Source organism: Lissotriton helveticus, chromosome 3_1 (genome assembly GCF_964261635.1).
Source record: "Lissotriton helveticus chromosome 3_1, aLisHel1.1, whole genome shotgun sequence".
NCBI classification, from domain to species: domain Eukaryota; kingdom Metazoa; phylum Chordata; class Amphibia; order Caudata; family Salamandridae; genus Lissotriton; species Lissotriton helveticus.
This window is the reverse complement of record NC_136061.1, coordinates 1902483571-1902500536: the sequence shown is the minus strand read 5'-3', so window position 1 is coordinate 1902500536 and position 16966 is coordinate 1902483571. Positions and strand designations below refer to the sequence as shown.

At 50.5% G+C, this 16966-nt stretch overlaps 1 protein-coding gene across 1 annotated transcript in view; it reads left to right on the top strand.

Annotated features, from left to right (window-relative positions):
- The window catches only part of LOC144824337 (uncharacterized), a 91428-nt gene that overhangs the window by 1241 nt on the left and 73221 nt on the right, over window positions 1-16966 (top strand). The window contains exon 3 of the mRNA XM_078683455.1: window positions 3079-3611. Coding sequence (XP_078539581.1) covers window positions 3079-3611 — 533 coding nt within the window. The remainder of the gene's footprint in view (window positions 1-3078; window positions 3612-16966) is intronic.

Below are 16966 nucleotides of genomic sequence, written 5' to 3'. Positions count from 1 at the left end.
AACTGGACAGCTGCATTTTTGATTTATGCCAGTGTATATTGCGAAAAGTTCCCTGAGCGCAGCGTGTCCCTTTTTAAATACATGGACGTCATTCGCAAGGCCCAGATCACCGGGGGTGGTTTTGCTTGGTCTCAATATGATGAGGAATTTAGGGCCAGGATGGCTTGGGACCCGGAGGCTAAGTGGGGGGAGCTGGATAATGACTTGTGGCAACACACAATGGGGTCGGCGTCAGGGGGGAAAACCATTTTTACGGCCAGTGGTTTGCCGTTAGTTTATCGGCCCTTTCAGGGGAAGCCCACCCGGGGAGGGGTGGGGGCCACTGCAACCTTGCACTCAGGGTCTGGTTTCTGTTGGGAATTTAATAGGGGCTCCTGTACCAGGGAGTATTGTAAATTTAAACATGAATGCTCAGGTTGTGGTAGGAAACACCCGTTGTCCAAGTGTTGGGACAATCAGCCATCGGAGAGTACACATGGAAAGCAAACGGTTTCAGGAACATCAAATACGACTTCACAATTTTCAGGAGGAAGGGGATACAGAGGTGCTAAGGGTGCTGGGTCCAAGGGCTCGTACGCCAGTTAATTTAGAAAGGCTGCGTATTGCCCTCCATGGTTTCGAAGATCAGTCAGCAAAAGTTACACTGTTGGAAGGTTTTCAGTTTGGGTTCCGACTCGGTTACTTAGGTTCTAGGGAACGGAGGTGGTCTGCCAATTTAAAATCAGCTTCTGAACATGCCACAGTGGTACAAGACAAACTTAATAAGGAGGTACATGAAGGGAGGATGGCTGGCCCGTTTCACGATTGGCCGATCCATAACTTGATTGTTTCACCGGTTGGAGTTGTCCCGAAGAAAGAACCGGGACAGTTTCGGCTGATTCAACATTTGTCATGGCCTGAAGGGTCGTCTGTTAATGATTTCATTGACCCGGAGGCAGTGTCTGTCTCTTACTCTTCGGTTGACGTGGCCATGTCACTTGTTGTGACAGCGGGCGCAGCCGCTGAGATGGCTAAGTGTGACATCAAGTCTGCTTTTCGGTTATTGCCTGTTCACCCGGACGATTGGAGCCTTTTAGGTATTCAGTTCGCTGGTAAATGGTACGTGGACAAGGCGTTGCCGATGGGCTGCTCCATATCATGTGCCTTGTTCGAGTGTTTTAGTACTTTTCTGCAATGGTATTTTTCCCATCAGTCCGGTCATACCCTGGTAACACACTATCTCGATGATTTTTTCTTTGTCGGATCCCCGGGCTCCGCGGAGTGCCAGAAGGCTCTGGACACATTCCAAGGGCTCATGGAGGATTTGGGAGTTCCTTTGGCTCCCGAGAAAACAATGGGCCCTGCCACTGTCCTCTCCTTTTTGGGTATTGAAATAGACTCTGTGGTTATGTCTGCTCGACTGCCCGAGGACAAAAGGGTCAACATGATTGAATTACTGGATGTGATGTTGTCAAAGAGAAAAGTGTTGGTGAAAGAGATTCAAGTGCTTTTGGGTCATTTGAATTTTGCCTGCAGAGTGGTGAGAGCGGGCAGGACCTTTTGTAGGAGACTGGGCAGGGCTTTGGCAGGTCATCATTTGCCCCACCATCGTGTTCGTCTGTCTGCTGGTGTCAAGGAGGATTTGAGAATGTGGAAGTTTTTCCTGAACTCCTTCAATGGTGTTCCTTTGGTCAGAGAGGTTGACTTTCAGTGGGATGTACAAATGTTTTCGGATGCTGCTGGCAGTGATGGTTTTGGGCTCTTTTGGAATGGTAAATGGTGTGCGGAACGTTGGCCCGATGAATGGTTGAATGGAGGTCGCAGCATCACTTTCCTGGAACTGTTCCCCTTATTGGTCGCCTTGACACTGTGGGGGGAGGAATTGGCGCACAAGAAAGTGCTGTTTCGTGTGGATAACATGGCGGTGGTGGAGATAGTGAATCGCCAATCGGCCAGGGACGAACAAGTGTTGAAACTTATGAGAGTTTTTGTTCTTGGTTGTTTGAAACACGATATTCATTTTCGTGCTTTACACATTCCTGGCGTGGACAATGACATTGCGGATGCTCTGTCTCGTTCACAGTGGGGGAGATTCCGTGGACTGGCGAGGGATGCGGACAGATCCCCGACTCCGATGCCGAGTCATCTGTGGCACGTCGGCGAGGTCGGGTCGTTCAATTGGTGGTAGGTTCTCTGTCTGTGTCCACGCGTTCTGCGTATTCCCTTGCGTGGAAGGAATTTCTGGAATCTGGTGCTGTCAGAAGGGAGGATCTGTCGAGTCGGTCGGATGATGTGGTCAACTTTATACTGGACCTCATGGATAAGGGTTTGACCAAAGTAACCATTGCTGGGAAACTGGTGGGGATTGCTTTCATGGGGAAGTTGTGGTGGGGCTATCCTCCATCTGCGGGGGAAATTGGTAGAAGGATGCTTGAGGGCTGGGCCAGGGAGCAAGGGCACGTTGGTAGATCCAGAGCCCCTATATCTTGGCAAGTTCTTGCCAGGTTAATTACGGTTTTGCCTTTAGTTTGTTCGGATGATTTTGAGGCATGTCTTTTCTCAATGTTGATGGCTTTCATGTTTTTTGGTGCTTTCAGGGTATCGGAGTTGTTGGGTTCAAAGTATAAGTGTGGATTGTTTTGGAAGGACGTTTTTTGTTATGATGAGGGAGTTCATGTATGGTTGGCCAGTTCTAAAACTGATCAGACGGGTAAGGGGAAAGGTGTATGGTTACAGGCATGTGCTCCGAAGCTTACTTGCCCTCTACTGCTGGCGCGGCGCTGGCGTTCCTTGTGTGGGGGTGGCGATGAAGTCCTGGTTTTCCAACATATCAATGGCACCCCTGTAACACCTTATCAATTACGTATGGTTTTGCGCAAAGCGCTACAGCACATAGGTCTCGATGGCAATATTTATGGTACTCACTCTTTCAGAATAGGTGCTGCCACTGAAGCTTTTCACAGAAATTGGTCTGAAAGGGATATTAAGCGATTGGGGCGCTGGTCTTCTAACTGTTTCCAGCGTTATGTGAGGAGCTCGGCGGAGGAGGCGCATGCGTCATCCTCCTTCACAGGATTCTAACTCTCTTTTCTTTTTCAGGATCCGTTGCTGGGCCTCGCTCCTCGGTGGTAACGGTCTGGATAGTGGGGCATTCCTTTGTCAAGTGGGCCAGAGTCCAGGCAGCGAGGAGTTACTTTGGAGATCTACTTGGTTTCAATGATCGAATGTTTAACGTTCTTTGGAAGGGTAAAGGTGGGATGCTCTGGAGAGAGTTGATCCCTTGTTTGAACAACAACATGGTGGGCGGTGTCTGCCCGGATATTTTAGTCATTCATTTGGGAGAAAATGACCTATGTGCAACGAAAGGTGTAGTCTTGCTGCGAGCTATGAAACGAGATTTAGGCCTCATTAAGGAACGGTGGGCTGGGTGTCATGTTTTTTGGACAGAGTTAATCCCTCGCAGGATATGGAGAGGAGCGGTGAATCCCAGGGCTGTCGATCGGGCTAGGAAGAAAGTGAATTCGGAGGTGTCTCGTTGCTGTAGGAGCCTTGGTTTCAGCAGGATTTCACACAGGGACATTAAGTTTGAGTCTGTTGAGTTCTTTAGGGATGATGGAGTTCATTTGTCCCGTGTGGGAATGGAACTTTACTTGTTGGAGATTCGTGAGGTGTTAGCCCGGGCATTGGCCATGCAGCGCTGATTTTCTGGTTTCTCTTTCGCTTCGCGGTTGGGGGGCAGAAAGGAAGGCGTGTCTTCCCCGCCTACCTTTCTGGGTGGCGGTGTTTTTGGGTATCATTACGGTTTTAGGCAGATTGCTGTTTGAGTATTAGTTCGAGTATTTCTTTGACAAGTGCTGGGGTATGTTGGTCATGGTTTGACCGTTCAGTTTTGTGAGGGGGGTATCTGCAGGAGTGCAGGGTCAGGCAGGGTTTATGGTTATGGAGGACCTGACCGTTGTTATTGCAATTGTGGTTTGACGAATAAAGTTTTAACGATGACGTATGTTTGTTTAATGACGAAATGTTTTATTGATGATGTAATGTTTTATTGATGACGTAATGTTATAATGCTGTTATATTGTTATTGATGTATTGTTGGGAGCGGGAGGGCTCAAATGTTTTAGGGGTGGGGGAGGGTTCGGGGGGCTGAGTTTGTAGTTATTTATTTATTTAGTGAGGTTTAGTTTTGTAAGGCGTTGCCAAGGTTTGTGTTTGTAATGTGCACCTGTGTCTTAATAAAGCGGCCTTTTACACACACAAACAACTTTTGGTCTACTTTTCTCTCACCCCTCGCCCTCCCTCCCAAGGGGGGCTTGGGGGAGGGAGCCGACCGCCGGGAGGTCTCCTCCCCCGGGCGGTTTGGGAGGGCTGCGAGGGGTATCACTTTAAGAGTGAGCAGAAGTTTCTAGATTTGGGCTGGTCTAGTAGGACCAGAATAGCCCAATTATAAACCTCCCTCCCACTGCCTACCAGCCACCATTTTAGGTTTGGTGACCTGGTGGCTAGGTGGGCTTATAGCTTTTTTGTCCCACCCTCCCTCCCTCAATTTTTGATTTAAATGTTCCTTTTTTCCCCTCGCTGCCTAGTTTTTTCCCATTGTTGGGGGTTTTGCTCCAATTTTCTTTTTTAAGTAAAAGGCTGTTTTGTGGGCCACCGGTGTGCAGGGGTTTTTCTCTTGTGTTTGTATCCGTCGCTAGACACAGGTGCTGTGCGGTGTTTTTGGGTATCATTACGGTTTTAGGCAGATTGCTGTTTGAGTATTAGTTCGAGTATTTCTTTGACAAGTGCTGGGGTATGTTGGTCATGGTTTGACCGTTCAGTTTTGTGAGGGGGGTATCTGCAGGAGTGCAGGGTCAGGCAGGGTTTATGGTTATGGAGGACCTGACCGTTGTTATTGCAATTGTGGTTTGACGAATAAAGTTTTAACGATGACGTATGTTTGTTTAATGACGAAATGTTTTATTGATGATGTAATGTTTTATTGATGACGTAATGTTATAATGCTGTTATATTGTTATTGATGTATTGTTGGGAGCGGGAGGGCTCAAATGTTTTAGGGGTGGGGGAGGGTTCGGGGGGCTGAGTTTGTAGTTATTTATTTATTTAGTGAGGTTTAGTTTTGTAAGGCGTTGCCAAGGTTTGTGTTTGTAATGTGCACCTGTGTCTTAATAAAGCGGCCTTTTACACACACAAACAACTTTTGGTCTACTTTTCTCTCACCCCTCGCCCTCCCTCCCAAAGTAATCTGTATGTGAATCCCCCCCCCACATAACGAATCTCTTTCTTTCTCGTTATTGTTCGGCGTCTCGTGACCTCGGGGCAGGCCAGGGCTGAATCGGCTGATCTTGTCATTCTGCTGCCATGGAAGGTGGTTTAGAGGCTAGAACAAGTCAGAATGCAAACTACTTTGACACCCGGTCCGAGAGGCTTGAGGCGGGTCAGGTTTCAGGGTAACTGACGCTTGTGAACTTACGCAATGAGAGGAGATGGCCTAACGACAAGAACGTCTGCCCTCCAATCTGGGGAACCGTTTCTAGTCTCGGAAACCACGCCTAAATCCCCATGCCTTAAATAACGAAGGTGGCTCCATATAACGCGTTTTAATGATAATTGTTCTTCATTTGTTTGGTACATATGTTAGTCTCAGGAGGGAAAAGAGATCTATATGTCACCCTCATAATTTTCCTTCACCTTCCCCCCCCTTTGTGTCAGAGAATATGAATGGGCGATTTCTATGGGTTTTCCCTTTAGTTTTCAGGCACAAATTATGCTGCGTACCTCTTACCCTGGACAGTACTTGAAGGGCCCGTCAGTGTAGTCAGTTAGACCGCGGAGTACGTTACATTGTTAGCAACCTCATGCAGTGTAGCAGCCTCTTTCAGTGTGGGCGGATTTCTTCTGGTGAAGCAGTGACAAGCTGTTTGTGCATAGCGAAGAAATTTCAGGAAGACTATGGAAAAAGGTTTCAGTGCTGTAAATTGTAACATTTCTGACCCATTTATCAGTAAGCAAGGTGTTTGGTTTGCAGACTGTTATTATGCATGTGACACAAATGCGGCGCACGTGGGTTATGGCGCCCGTTTGCGGCCATTTTGTTGGTGGGATGTCCAGCGCACTTGGGTTATGGCGCCCATTTTGTTGGCGGGATGTCCAGCGCACTTGGGTTATGGCGCCCATTTTGTTGGCGGGATGGACAGCGCACATAGGCTATGGCGCCCGTTTGCGGCCATTTTGTTGGCGGGATGTGCAGCGCACTTGGGTTATGGCGCCCATTTTGTTGGCGGGATGTACAGCGCACATAGGTTATGGTGCCCATTTGCGGCCATTTTGTTGGCGGGATGTCGTTTACATCTATCGTGGGGGATATATAGGTTGTATTGACATCGCTAGTTTGTATGCATTCGTTCAGGCTGCTGTCTCGCGGAGTCGCCTGTTGCCCCTTCTGTCAGTCTGGTGTATGCGTGGTGGCATATGTGTGTTCGCCCCCCCTAAGACATGCACTCTGTGCTACGGGGGCACGGATCGGCCTTGGGCCGCGCAACTCGGCAACACCATGAGCGGAGAGAATAGCTTTCGCTCGAGAGATTTCTTGACGGCCTTCGCTTACTGGGTTGCTGCTTTTTGTGCCGCGTTATGTGACTCCCCCTTTTGGCCATTTTCCAGCTGCTCCCCTGCGGGTCACGAAGCCCACACGATTCTCGCCGGCTTTTGCTTTTGCTGGCTTTCGTGCCGCGTTCTGCGATTCCAACTTCGGCCATTTTCCAGCTGCTCCCCTGCCGGTCACGAAGCTGCCTTCAGCCCTCGCACCCCACGGTCTGGGGGCCTTTCCGGGTTCACGACGGCACACGTTGGTCTGGATGTGGCGTTGTGGCGCACGCGCGCCAATTGGCATGCTGGTTAACGCTGTCAGGGCCGATGAGTGTTGGCATACCCCCAGGCCTTTGGCTCGTACGCCGGCCCGCGAAGCCGTGCCTCTCGCTCCGGTTTTTATAGTCATTTTCCTCGCGCCTAGGGTGACCGCCTCGGCACACAGCTGGTTAGCTCCGAGGAGTCTGGACTCAAAGGGCAGCGTTCGCGACCTGTGGCTAAACGGTATAAAGGGTTTTTCTATTCCTTTGGCTCTGCTATCCAGGGCAACCTTGCGGGCTCCGTGTTTTAACATATCCCTTGTGGGGGCTTCACTCCGAATCCTAGGCCCACCTTCTTAGCACGGCATAGTGATGCTCTCCTGGTCCGGTCTCCAGCTTTGGGGCTGTATGAAGTTATTGGGAATTATTTTCGGACCGGTTTGTACTTCGTGCCGGGCTGCCTTTTCCCAGCTTAGAACGCGTCCTGGGGGCGCGCTATATACATAGCTGGGGGAGACAGATTGCCGTGTGGAAGCAGTTGTAATTTAGGTGAGCGCTGGGGTGTGTTTCTATGCTTTGCGCCTTGGTTGAGAACGAGTGCAAACACTTGGAAGTGCTTCAGTGCGTGTGGGGCATCCAGGCCAGCAGCATGCCAACTATGCATAATATACTCAGTATATACATGGGACCAAGCGCCTGCATATAAGGGTAGATGATAAACTCTGTATGTACACGGGACTGAGTACCGGCGTATGAAGGGTGTGTGTTACATCAGGACATCCGCCAGTGTATTCTGCATGATACCGTTTTGGGTATACTAACTGGGTGTCCCTGTGCAAGTGAGGTGTGACCATCAGGCAAGCAGCAAGCGAGAACGGTATGATGTGGCCAATGTGTACAGTTTCCGGGGTGCCAGGACGATGAGGTTGTTATTTCAGTCTGGCGGGATGCTACACTGCATGAGGTGATGGGATGTACATGCACCTTTTATCCTGTCCCTAGACATGTGCGATACACCAGCCATCCAAATGCTAGTGCATGAGGTGGACAATAGGTACACACAACAGTTTGCTCCGGTACAGGGGAGGGGCAGAACTCAGGCCACCAGCATACACACAAGGTATGATGTGGATAAACTACATGTGGGATTGGAGTGCTAATTTTCATGGGATGTTTACTAGAGCAACCCGTCCACTCCATGTCCAATGTGATCATGTGACTGAGTGTATGTTGTAGGGGATGTGCAATATACCTGAACCCTCTCAGGCCCTCTCTTTCAGTTCCTGATTGGGAACTTGCTCTTATTAATAACCCTCCCCAGCTATCCACCAACCCTACGGTAGCCACGATTAATTTCAATAAATGGATTTCCAGTACCCTGGATCAAGTCCTCCCCCTTACTCCCCTAAAACCTACTATAAGAGCCAAGGTCGCTCCCTGGTACACATCCTCTCTCAGAACCATGAAGCAAACCAGTCGTCAACTGGAGCGAGCCTGGAGGCAGGACCACTCCCAACAAAAGAGGGCCGAATACAGAGCCGCCATTAGACTCTACAAAAAGGAAATTAATATCACACAATCTCGCTTCTACGAGGAAAAAATTAATATGGCTGCCAATGCGCCTAGGGAAATCTTTAAAATCGCCAAGTCCTTAATCTCCCCCCCTCCAGAGCCTCCCTCATCTGAGGGTGTGCAAACCCGGTGTAACAATCTTGCTACTTTCTTCTACCAGAAAATTCAGACTATCTACTCGTCATTTACTCCTGGAGAGGGTAACACTGATCCTATTTCTCCACTCGCCCCTGACTTCCCCACACTTTGTAAACTTGAAAACTTTCCACTCCTAGACCCTACCTCACTAAATAGGTTGATCCCTAAGACTACCTCGGGATCCCCCACAGACCATGCACCCCCCCAGGTCCTCAATAAGGCTATGGACGTTATTCGTCCGGTCATCTTGGACGTCCTTAATGCCTCCATTACCTCAAATACTGTCCCGCCCTCCTGGAAGTGTGCGATGGTCAAAGCGCTGTTGAAAAAGCCGTCGCTTGACCAGAACAACCTAGTCAACTTCCGACCCATCTCATTGCTTCCTTGGATGAGCAAGTTACTTGAGAGGCATGTCAACAATGTCCTAGTGGACTATTTCGAATCGAACGGCATTCTCCGTACCTCCCAGACAGGGTTCCGTCCTTTGCACGGAACCAAATCTGCCCTTCTAGCAGTAACTGAGGAAGCTAGAGCCGTGCTGGACCAGGGAGGTAAAGCTGCCATCATTTTACTCGATCTCAGCGCCGCGTTCGACACGGTCAACCACTCTACTCTACTACATCGACTAAGTGGTTTGGGCGTGTCGGGCGCGGCTCTGGAATGGCTTACCTCCTTCCTGGATAATAGATTCTTCCAGGTGTTTGAGGGCGAGTCGCTTTCCCCCAAACACCCTCTTAGCTGTGGAGTTCCTCAGGGCTCCTCTCTGAGCCCGACCCTTTTTAACGCCTATATGGAGCCGCTAGAGAGGATTGTTCTTCCCTTTGGGGTGCGTATTGTCACCTACGCAGATGACACCCAACTGGTGGTCTCTCTGGACCACCCCGCGGGATCATCCTCCACTTTAGGCCCCTGTCTAGAGGCTGTTGCCAGATGGATGCATTCCTCCCACTTAAAACTAAATGGAGAGAAAACTGACATCATGTTGCTGGGCAATTCCCCTCCATCGGCGCTATCTTCCATCTGGCCTTCATCCCTTGGTCCGCCTCCCCCCCCTAAACCCCAGATTAAGAGCCTGGGAGTTTGGCTGGACAAGGCGCTTGATTTTTCAGCTCAAGCAACCAAAACTGCCTCCACGTGTATTGGGCTGCTGAAAATGCTTCGTAGGGTGCTCCCCCTTCTCCCTTTCCAGGCCAGGAGGACCATGGTTCAAGCCCTCGTCCTTTCCCGCCTGGATTATGGGAATGCCCTGTACATGGGAGCTTCAACAGCAGCAACGTACAGGCTTCAGGTCACACAGAACTGTGCTGCTCGCCTACTGTACAACATTCCTCGTTGGCAGTCAGCCAAGAAGGCTCTCAAAGAGCTTCACTGGCTTCCAGTTGCAGCAAGAATACAGTTCAAGGCCATGTGCATTATGCACAAAGCCTTTCACCGTACCGGCCCAGTTATTCTACACTCTATAGCCACTCCTTATTTACCGTCTAGAGCTTTACGCTCCGGCTCCTTGCAACTGGTAACCACCACAAAATTAAACAAAGCTCGCTGGGGTGGCCGATCTTTTTCTTTTACTGCGGCCAGGCTTTGGAACTCCCTCCCCTTGGCCCTTCGAGAAACTAACAACCTTCTGCCCTTTAGAAAGGCCTTAAAAACTTACCTGTTTGCAAAGTTTTGTTAAGTCGCCATGAGTTCGCCACCTATTTTCAGTCAAAGCGCTGCGAGGCCCCCAGGTAGTTATGCGCTATATAAGTGTAATTACCAATACCAATACCAACCCTGCATGGCGTGGTATGTGGCATGTAAATGAGTGGCCATGCAGAAGAGTTGTATGGAGCAGACACTGTGTGAGGGCTCAGTGTACATGGGAATGAGCACCTGTCACCCGCTGGAGAGGTGCCGAGCAATGGGTCTTGAGTGCACAGCAGACCTAGGTATGACTGCTCGGTCCAGGATAGACGCGTAGTCGGGCGCTCTGTGTACATGTATATGTATGGACAACTGCTCCTGCGCAATTTGTTAGGCCATTTGGAGCGTATCATTGGACCACATTTAACATTGCCGCAAAACATGTAAGTGCGGCGACTGCCATGACAGAATGTATGCAGGCCACAAACAGGGTGGTATTACTGTACTAAATGTGTTTACTACCAGCCACTTTTTAGGTGTTTGGCGTCTATGTTGGGCCGATCATGTACAGCGTAGGGCAGGCACTCCCGACACCTACACGCCTCATTTCATCGTTTCTATTCTCCTCGACCTATCCATGCCTGCGCATGTCGCCGCAGTATGGCGTTTGTCTTCAGTCTGGGTCCTCTTTGCTACGACTCAGAGGCACCCTTGCCGCCTCTCCTTTATCATGCACCAACAGATCCTGCTTGTCCATTCGCCTTTAGAGTAGAGAGGTGTTATAACCTGCACGAGGGCCACTAGGCATCCTTCGATTGTGCTACTTTGGGGTTTATATAAAAGATTTGGTGCGTGCTTGGGCACAGGGATTAAGGGTGCAAAATTGGTCAGTAGATTAAGGGAGACACACCGAAGAGCATGATGTACCTTATCGTAAGAGGCATAGCAAGGGTGCCATGACCCACATGCAAACAGGAACTATGGGACTGAAGGTTTTGTTGTAAGACTGCCAGTACTATGCAACATTGTTTTATCTGCTGTTGACGGATTATTGTCATGGCTTTTATTAACTCGAACAATATAGAGTGTAACGGAAAGAAGCCTCACGGTAGCAGTGCCATTACACCTGCTGCATTGATAGGTATTGGTTCAATGCTGACCAGAAGTGCTGCTTGGTAATGGTAAGTTTAAAAATATTTATTGAGTGCAACATACACCTAAACGGTTTCTTGGCGCTAAAGTCGAAGACAGCCCACTGAGCGGGGACAGTCACTGAGGCAGCGAATGGAAACTGGACAAAAACCTAGGGAAGAGCCTGAGGGAATAAGAAGGTCTTCAAGGCTTTGCGGAAGGCGGAATAATCAGTGAGGGACCTAAGGTAAAAAGGGAGAGAGTTCCAAAACAAGGGGGCAAGAAAAGAAAATTTCGAGCCACCCTGTTTCTTTTTCCGGAAGCGGGGCACAGCTAGGAGGAGTTGGGCTGAGGATCGAAGGTCTCTGCCAGGGACATAAGCCTTGATGGCCGATGATATGAATAGGGGGGCCAGGCCAGTCCTGGCCTGGAACACCACGCAGCCTAGTTTAAACAAGGCACGTTCCCGCACCGGGAGCCAGTGAAGGGTTTTCAGGAGAGGGGAGGAGTGGTGGAATTTGGGGAGACCAAAGGCGAGACGGGCAGCCTGGTTTTGCACTAATTGCAATTTACGAAGGCTGTACTGAGGGATACCATTGTACAGAATGTTCCCGTAGTCCAGGCGGGACAGGACCAGTGCGGACATAATTAGCTTGAGTGCAGGGAAGGAAAAGAAGCGGGAGATAGAACCAATGGTGCGGAGAGTAAGGAAGCAAGAAGAAACCACAGAACCAATCTGGGAGTGCATGGTGAGTTGATTGTTGAGCTTGATACCAAGAGTCTTAACAGAGGAAACCGGAGTAGGAGGGGAACCAAAGGAGGGGGGCCAGAAGAGTGAATTCCAGGGACTGGAGCAACCACCCGTCACCATAAGTTCCGTTTTATCGGGATTGAGTTTCAGGTGGTTGAGGTTCATCCAGTCCCTGATGAAAGATAGGGTAGATTGGAAATTAGAAATAGAGTCAGAATTAGAAGAGAGATTGAAAATGAGCTGGAGGTCATCGGCATAATTAAATACCGAGACCTCCAGGTGCTGTAGAGAAAAGATGAGCGGAGCGATATAAAGATTGAAAAGTAAAGGAGAAAGAGAAGAACCCTGGGGGACACCGCACTGGACCTGGCAGGGGGTAGCTGAAAACTCCCCAAGATGGACCGCCTGGGTCCGGTCCCTCAGAAAGGACGAGAGCCAGATGAGGGCTGATCCTCCTACGCCCGCCGCCTTGACACGGGAAAGCAAGATGGAATGGTCCACCGTGTCAAAGGCGGCGGACAAGTCAAGAAGGACCAGCGCCTGAGGTCTACCGGAGTCCATACCCTCTCTGAGGGTGTCTGATACTGACACCACCACTGACTCGGTTGAGTGCCTTGGCCGAAAACCCGCCTGACAAGGGGCCAACCTCCCGTTCTCCTCGGCGAAGGCGCTGAGAGCAGATGTCACGTGCCGCTCCAGCACCTTCGCCAAAAAAGGGAGAAGGGAGATGGGGCGATAGTTAGCCATCACAGAAGGGTCGGCTCCCGGCTTCTTCAAGATGGGAACAATGGAAGCGGCTTTCAACGAAGGAGTAACAACCCCTCAGGCTAGTGAATCGTTAAGGAAGCCCAGAGGGGGCGACGGACAGGCAGTGTAAATCTGCCGTAGAATATGAGCCGGGCATATATCAGATGGGGAACCGGACTTAATTTTAGGGAGAAGGGACAAGAGAGTTCTTCAGAAAGTGGGGGAAAGGAAGTAAAGGTAGCTGGGGACGGGTGAAGGAGGGGGTCAACAAAGGAGGGAGAAGGCGGAGGGATATTGGATTTGATAGTCGTGATTTTATCGACAAAGTACAGGTTCAATGAGTCGCAGAGTTTCTGGGAGGGGGGGGGGCTTGAGTGTGGTCCGGTACGAGAACGCCAAATCATGGGTGATGGTAAAAATCTCCTTTGGTTGATTCTCGGCCGCTAAGATTTTCGCCGAGAAATATGCTTTCTTGGCCTCAATGATTTTTCGCTTATAGGTCCCCAGGAGGTGAACGTAGTGGGTCCTGGTGTTCGAAGAGTAATCCAGTCTCCACTTGCGTTCGGCCCTTCGAACGGTGAGCTTCAATTCCTTCAGCTCGGTGTTGAAGCACCGATTGGCGTCTTTAGGGCGCCTAATTGAGGTACACCGGAGAGGAGCTAAACAATCGCTTCCCTGCGTGAGCCATGAATCAATGGCTGATGCTTGGGCTGCGGAATCTAGTCCTGATAGAAGGGGAAGAGAGGCCAGGAGTGCGGTCGAGAGATCAGGCAAGTTGACCTTACCCCAGTTACGGGCCCAGGAATTTTTGATGTACATAGGGGTCTTAGCTACTAAGAGACTAAGGGAAAACGAAATGATAAAGTGATCGGACCAAGTGCAGGGGGCAATCACCAACGTGGAGAGGGAACAGTTAAGGGACCAGACCTGGTCAAGAATGTGCCCGTGAATATGAGTAGGGGAGTGGACAAAAGAAACAAAATTGAGAGAAAGAAGGGTTTCTGAAAATTCCTTGGATGACACGCACTCCTTAGGGTCCGAAGGCCAATAATTAAAGTCCCCGAGGACTAAAACCGAGGCATAGTTGACCGATAGGGTGCCGAGTAGGTCTTGAAAGGCCGGGAGAAAAGAAGGAGTTAGTTGAGGAGGGCGATAGACAAGCACTATGGCTAGATGGGGGGAAAGGGAGGAAGAGCGGACCACCAAATAGTCGATTCCGACCAGGGAGGGAGAAGGGAGGACTTGAAACTGGAAATCAGACCGGGCGATAAGAGCAACGCCTCCGCCTGTTTTCCCGTTTAGTCCGGTGGTGGTTTGACTTGTTTAACCAAAGTATCAAACTTAAGCCACTTCGTATAAGTTAGTGTAGCTTGAGAAGGCTGCGCTCACGGCTCTTTTGGCAGTCCTCTTGTTATTTAATTTATTGCAGATTATCAGTAGGCACGGCTGAAGGGTGGTAGTGCTCTGACAGATCTGTGTCTGTGTATTCCAGGACCTGAATAGCACAAGGACGGTGTTGTTTTGGGAGAGGTGTCTCTGGGTCGGACAGAATTGTAGTGTCTTGGCAGAATTGGGCGCGGGTGTGCGGATGACCCGTCTAGGGCGCATGGGCAGAGTTCAGCTCGTGGGCGCATAAACTGAAGTTATGGCAGTGGGTAGCTACCAGTGTGGCATAGTGTATTGACGCGTACCAGTCACAAGAGAGTCCCCTCCGCAGGCAGAGGGAGATTCTCCGTACATGGCAGACCCAATTCACAAGGTAACCACTGAAGCACCCTTCCATGCTAAAGGAGAACCGTAATTTATACGTGTGCAGCAGGGTCTTCTACGCACACTCCTAGGCGCAAGGGTCGTTACCAGACGGGGCATGTGTATCCTGCCTTAGTTTTGCGACGCTTCCCTTTGTATCAGTCGCGGGTGGGACGCTAGTAGGCGCCACTCCCACTCCTGGAGCATAGATTGGGGGGCTTCCTAGTGCTCGTACTGCACGACTAGCCTGACCGCTGCGTGTGGGGGGCAGTGTTGGTCCTGCCTGTTGCCTCTAGAATAGCTGCACAGCATATGAGATGTGTACATTGTAGTGTCGGGGCTGGTGCTGCTGGACTGGGCATTATTGCATCTGTTGTCGGTAAGCAGCGCTGTCTGGGGCTAAGCATGCTGACTCAGGCAGCCTCACTATGAGTAACGGAGTGTGAAGGCGTCCTTGCCCGAGCAGACGGGAGGCCAGCTTGGACCTGTAAATCCCCTCGGACACCATGCGGTCTCTTCCTAGGTGTACACGGAGGTTCATTTAATGCTGGACACTCCTGTATATTGAGCTATTGGTATTGCTCTTATCAGCCTTTTCGCAGCCTTCACTGCTGTGCGATAACTTCCTGGCCACCTTCAATTATACAATTTTCATACTTGCCGTCGGGGCAATTTGCCTGGGGCGCTCATTGGGAAGTGGCCCTCACATTTTTCCCAGCTTTGGCGGGGGATCTGACTGTTCTGTCTGGTAATTTTTCACCCCTTTTGCTTGTTTCACTCAGAGGGGGGGTGGCTGTGCTCCGTGTGTTTCTTTCAGGATTGGGTCGAGCGGCATCACAAACACGTTTATGTGTGGTTGGGCTCCCCTTGGCCTGTTGCCGAACAGCCTCGTGAGTATACTGGAGTATCCTTAGATTCTCAGGGAGCTCCTCCTAATGTGAGCTGGGGCCTGATGCTTTCTTTCAATCCTGTTATATCTAATGGAGGTACACCTCACCAGTTATCTATGATAATACTTTGGTATTTATCATTACAATATTCGCCTGTATTGTTAGAGTATAAAATCTCAAGCGTTTAAATTAAAGCACAGTGTACGCCAGCCTCACCCTGAAGCAATTGTGTCTGGGCCTTGGCCGGCGAATATGTCTGTTTAACAGGAATCAAGCAAGCGTTGTTGGCAGTTGTATGTGTACGAGGCCCGAGTGCAGCAGGAGTACATGACGCCCCGGGCTCTCGTGGCTGACAGATATCTTGGGCCTTCTAATGCCGTTTTCCTTGGAATAAGTGAGAGGCCTGTGCAGGCACTACGTTTAAGATGAAGGTTATGCCGCATATCTCAGTTATGTTAGAGATGACAGGGTGTGCTACAAGCTTCCCACGGGGGTCGGAGTATGATCCTTATGGAACTCAGCTGCAAAACTTCCTAGCACAGAAGGATAGCTTTAACCCCTCATCTTATGTAAATAAAGTGTGCACAGCGTAGGATCTACAAAGTCCTATGTCAGCTTGAGTGGCCTTGGCCGGCAAGAATGTTTTGGGTAACAGCTTCGGCCTAATTTTGCAGGGATAGGTTCTCTGCAAAAAACCTTTCCTCTGTCCAGCAGGAAGCAGTCCGGTTATGTGATTCACTGCTACTGAGAAAGGTTAGTTGATAGACATACATATATAGGTTGCAGGTAGGAAGGAAGCTAAGAAGTGGGGGGCCCGGGCGGCGACGGTTGCCGCCGGCCGGGCTGTGGCGGAGTTACAGGGCAATCCGGAAGCAGAGGAGTTCAGCACTGGACCTCAGCGGGCACATAGGGGTGCCAGAGCCTAAGACCTGGGGCCTCATGGGAGGTTCCGGGAACACGTGTCGTCGCCCCATTCGTCCTTCGGGCGGTTGTGGGCCTGTGCAACCGGGGGTTTGCCTAGTACGCCCCGCAAGGGGCGTGAGTATAATGTTTACCATAAGGGGCAGCACATGGTGGTTCGCCACGGTGCTGCCTGGCTCATCAGGCGGGCAGGTGGCGAGAATGCGGCCTGCCCTTGGATTGCCCGTAAGATAACCCACTATGATTACATAACGTTGTATGTAATAAAATAAACCTGCAGCAGTTTATTCCCAATGTAACACTGGTGTCTAGTGTGTTATTTGCGGGATGCATGCTAAGTGTGGGGTGGGGGGTCCTGTCGCCCTGATGTATCTATGCGGCTGCCCGAGGCCACGCAGTGGCCATCAGGAGGGCGGCCCCTTAGATACGGAGGGCTTCCCCCCGACCCTCTCTAGCCTTTCTCCTCCCCCGGGCAGGCGGAGTCCCGAGGGGAGTTAGGAGGAGCTGGGTGGGCATGTCCGGTGCGGCAGGCGGGGCGAGGGGTACTTAAACCCCCTCGCCATTTTCTCTGCCTCTTTGCCGCACCGGACGCGCCGTAGTGTCCTCGTGTGGGGACA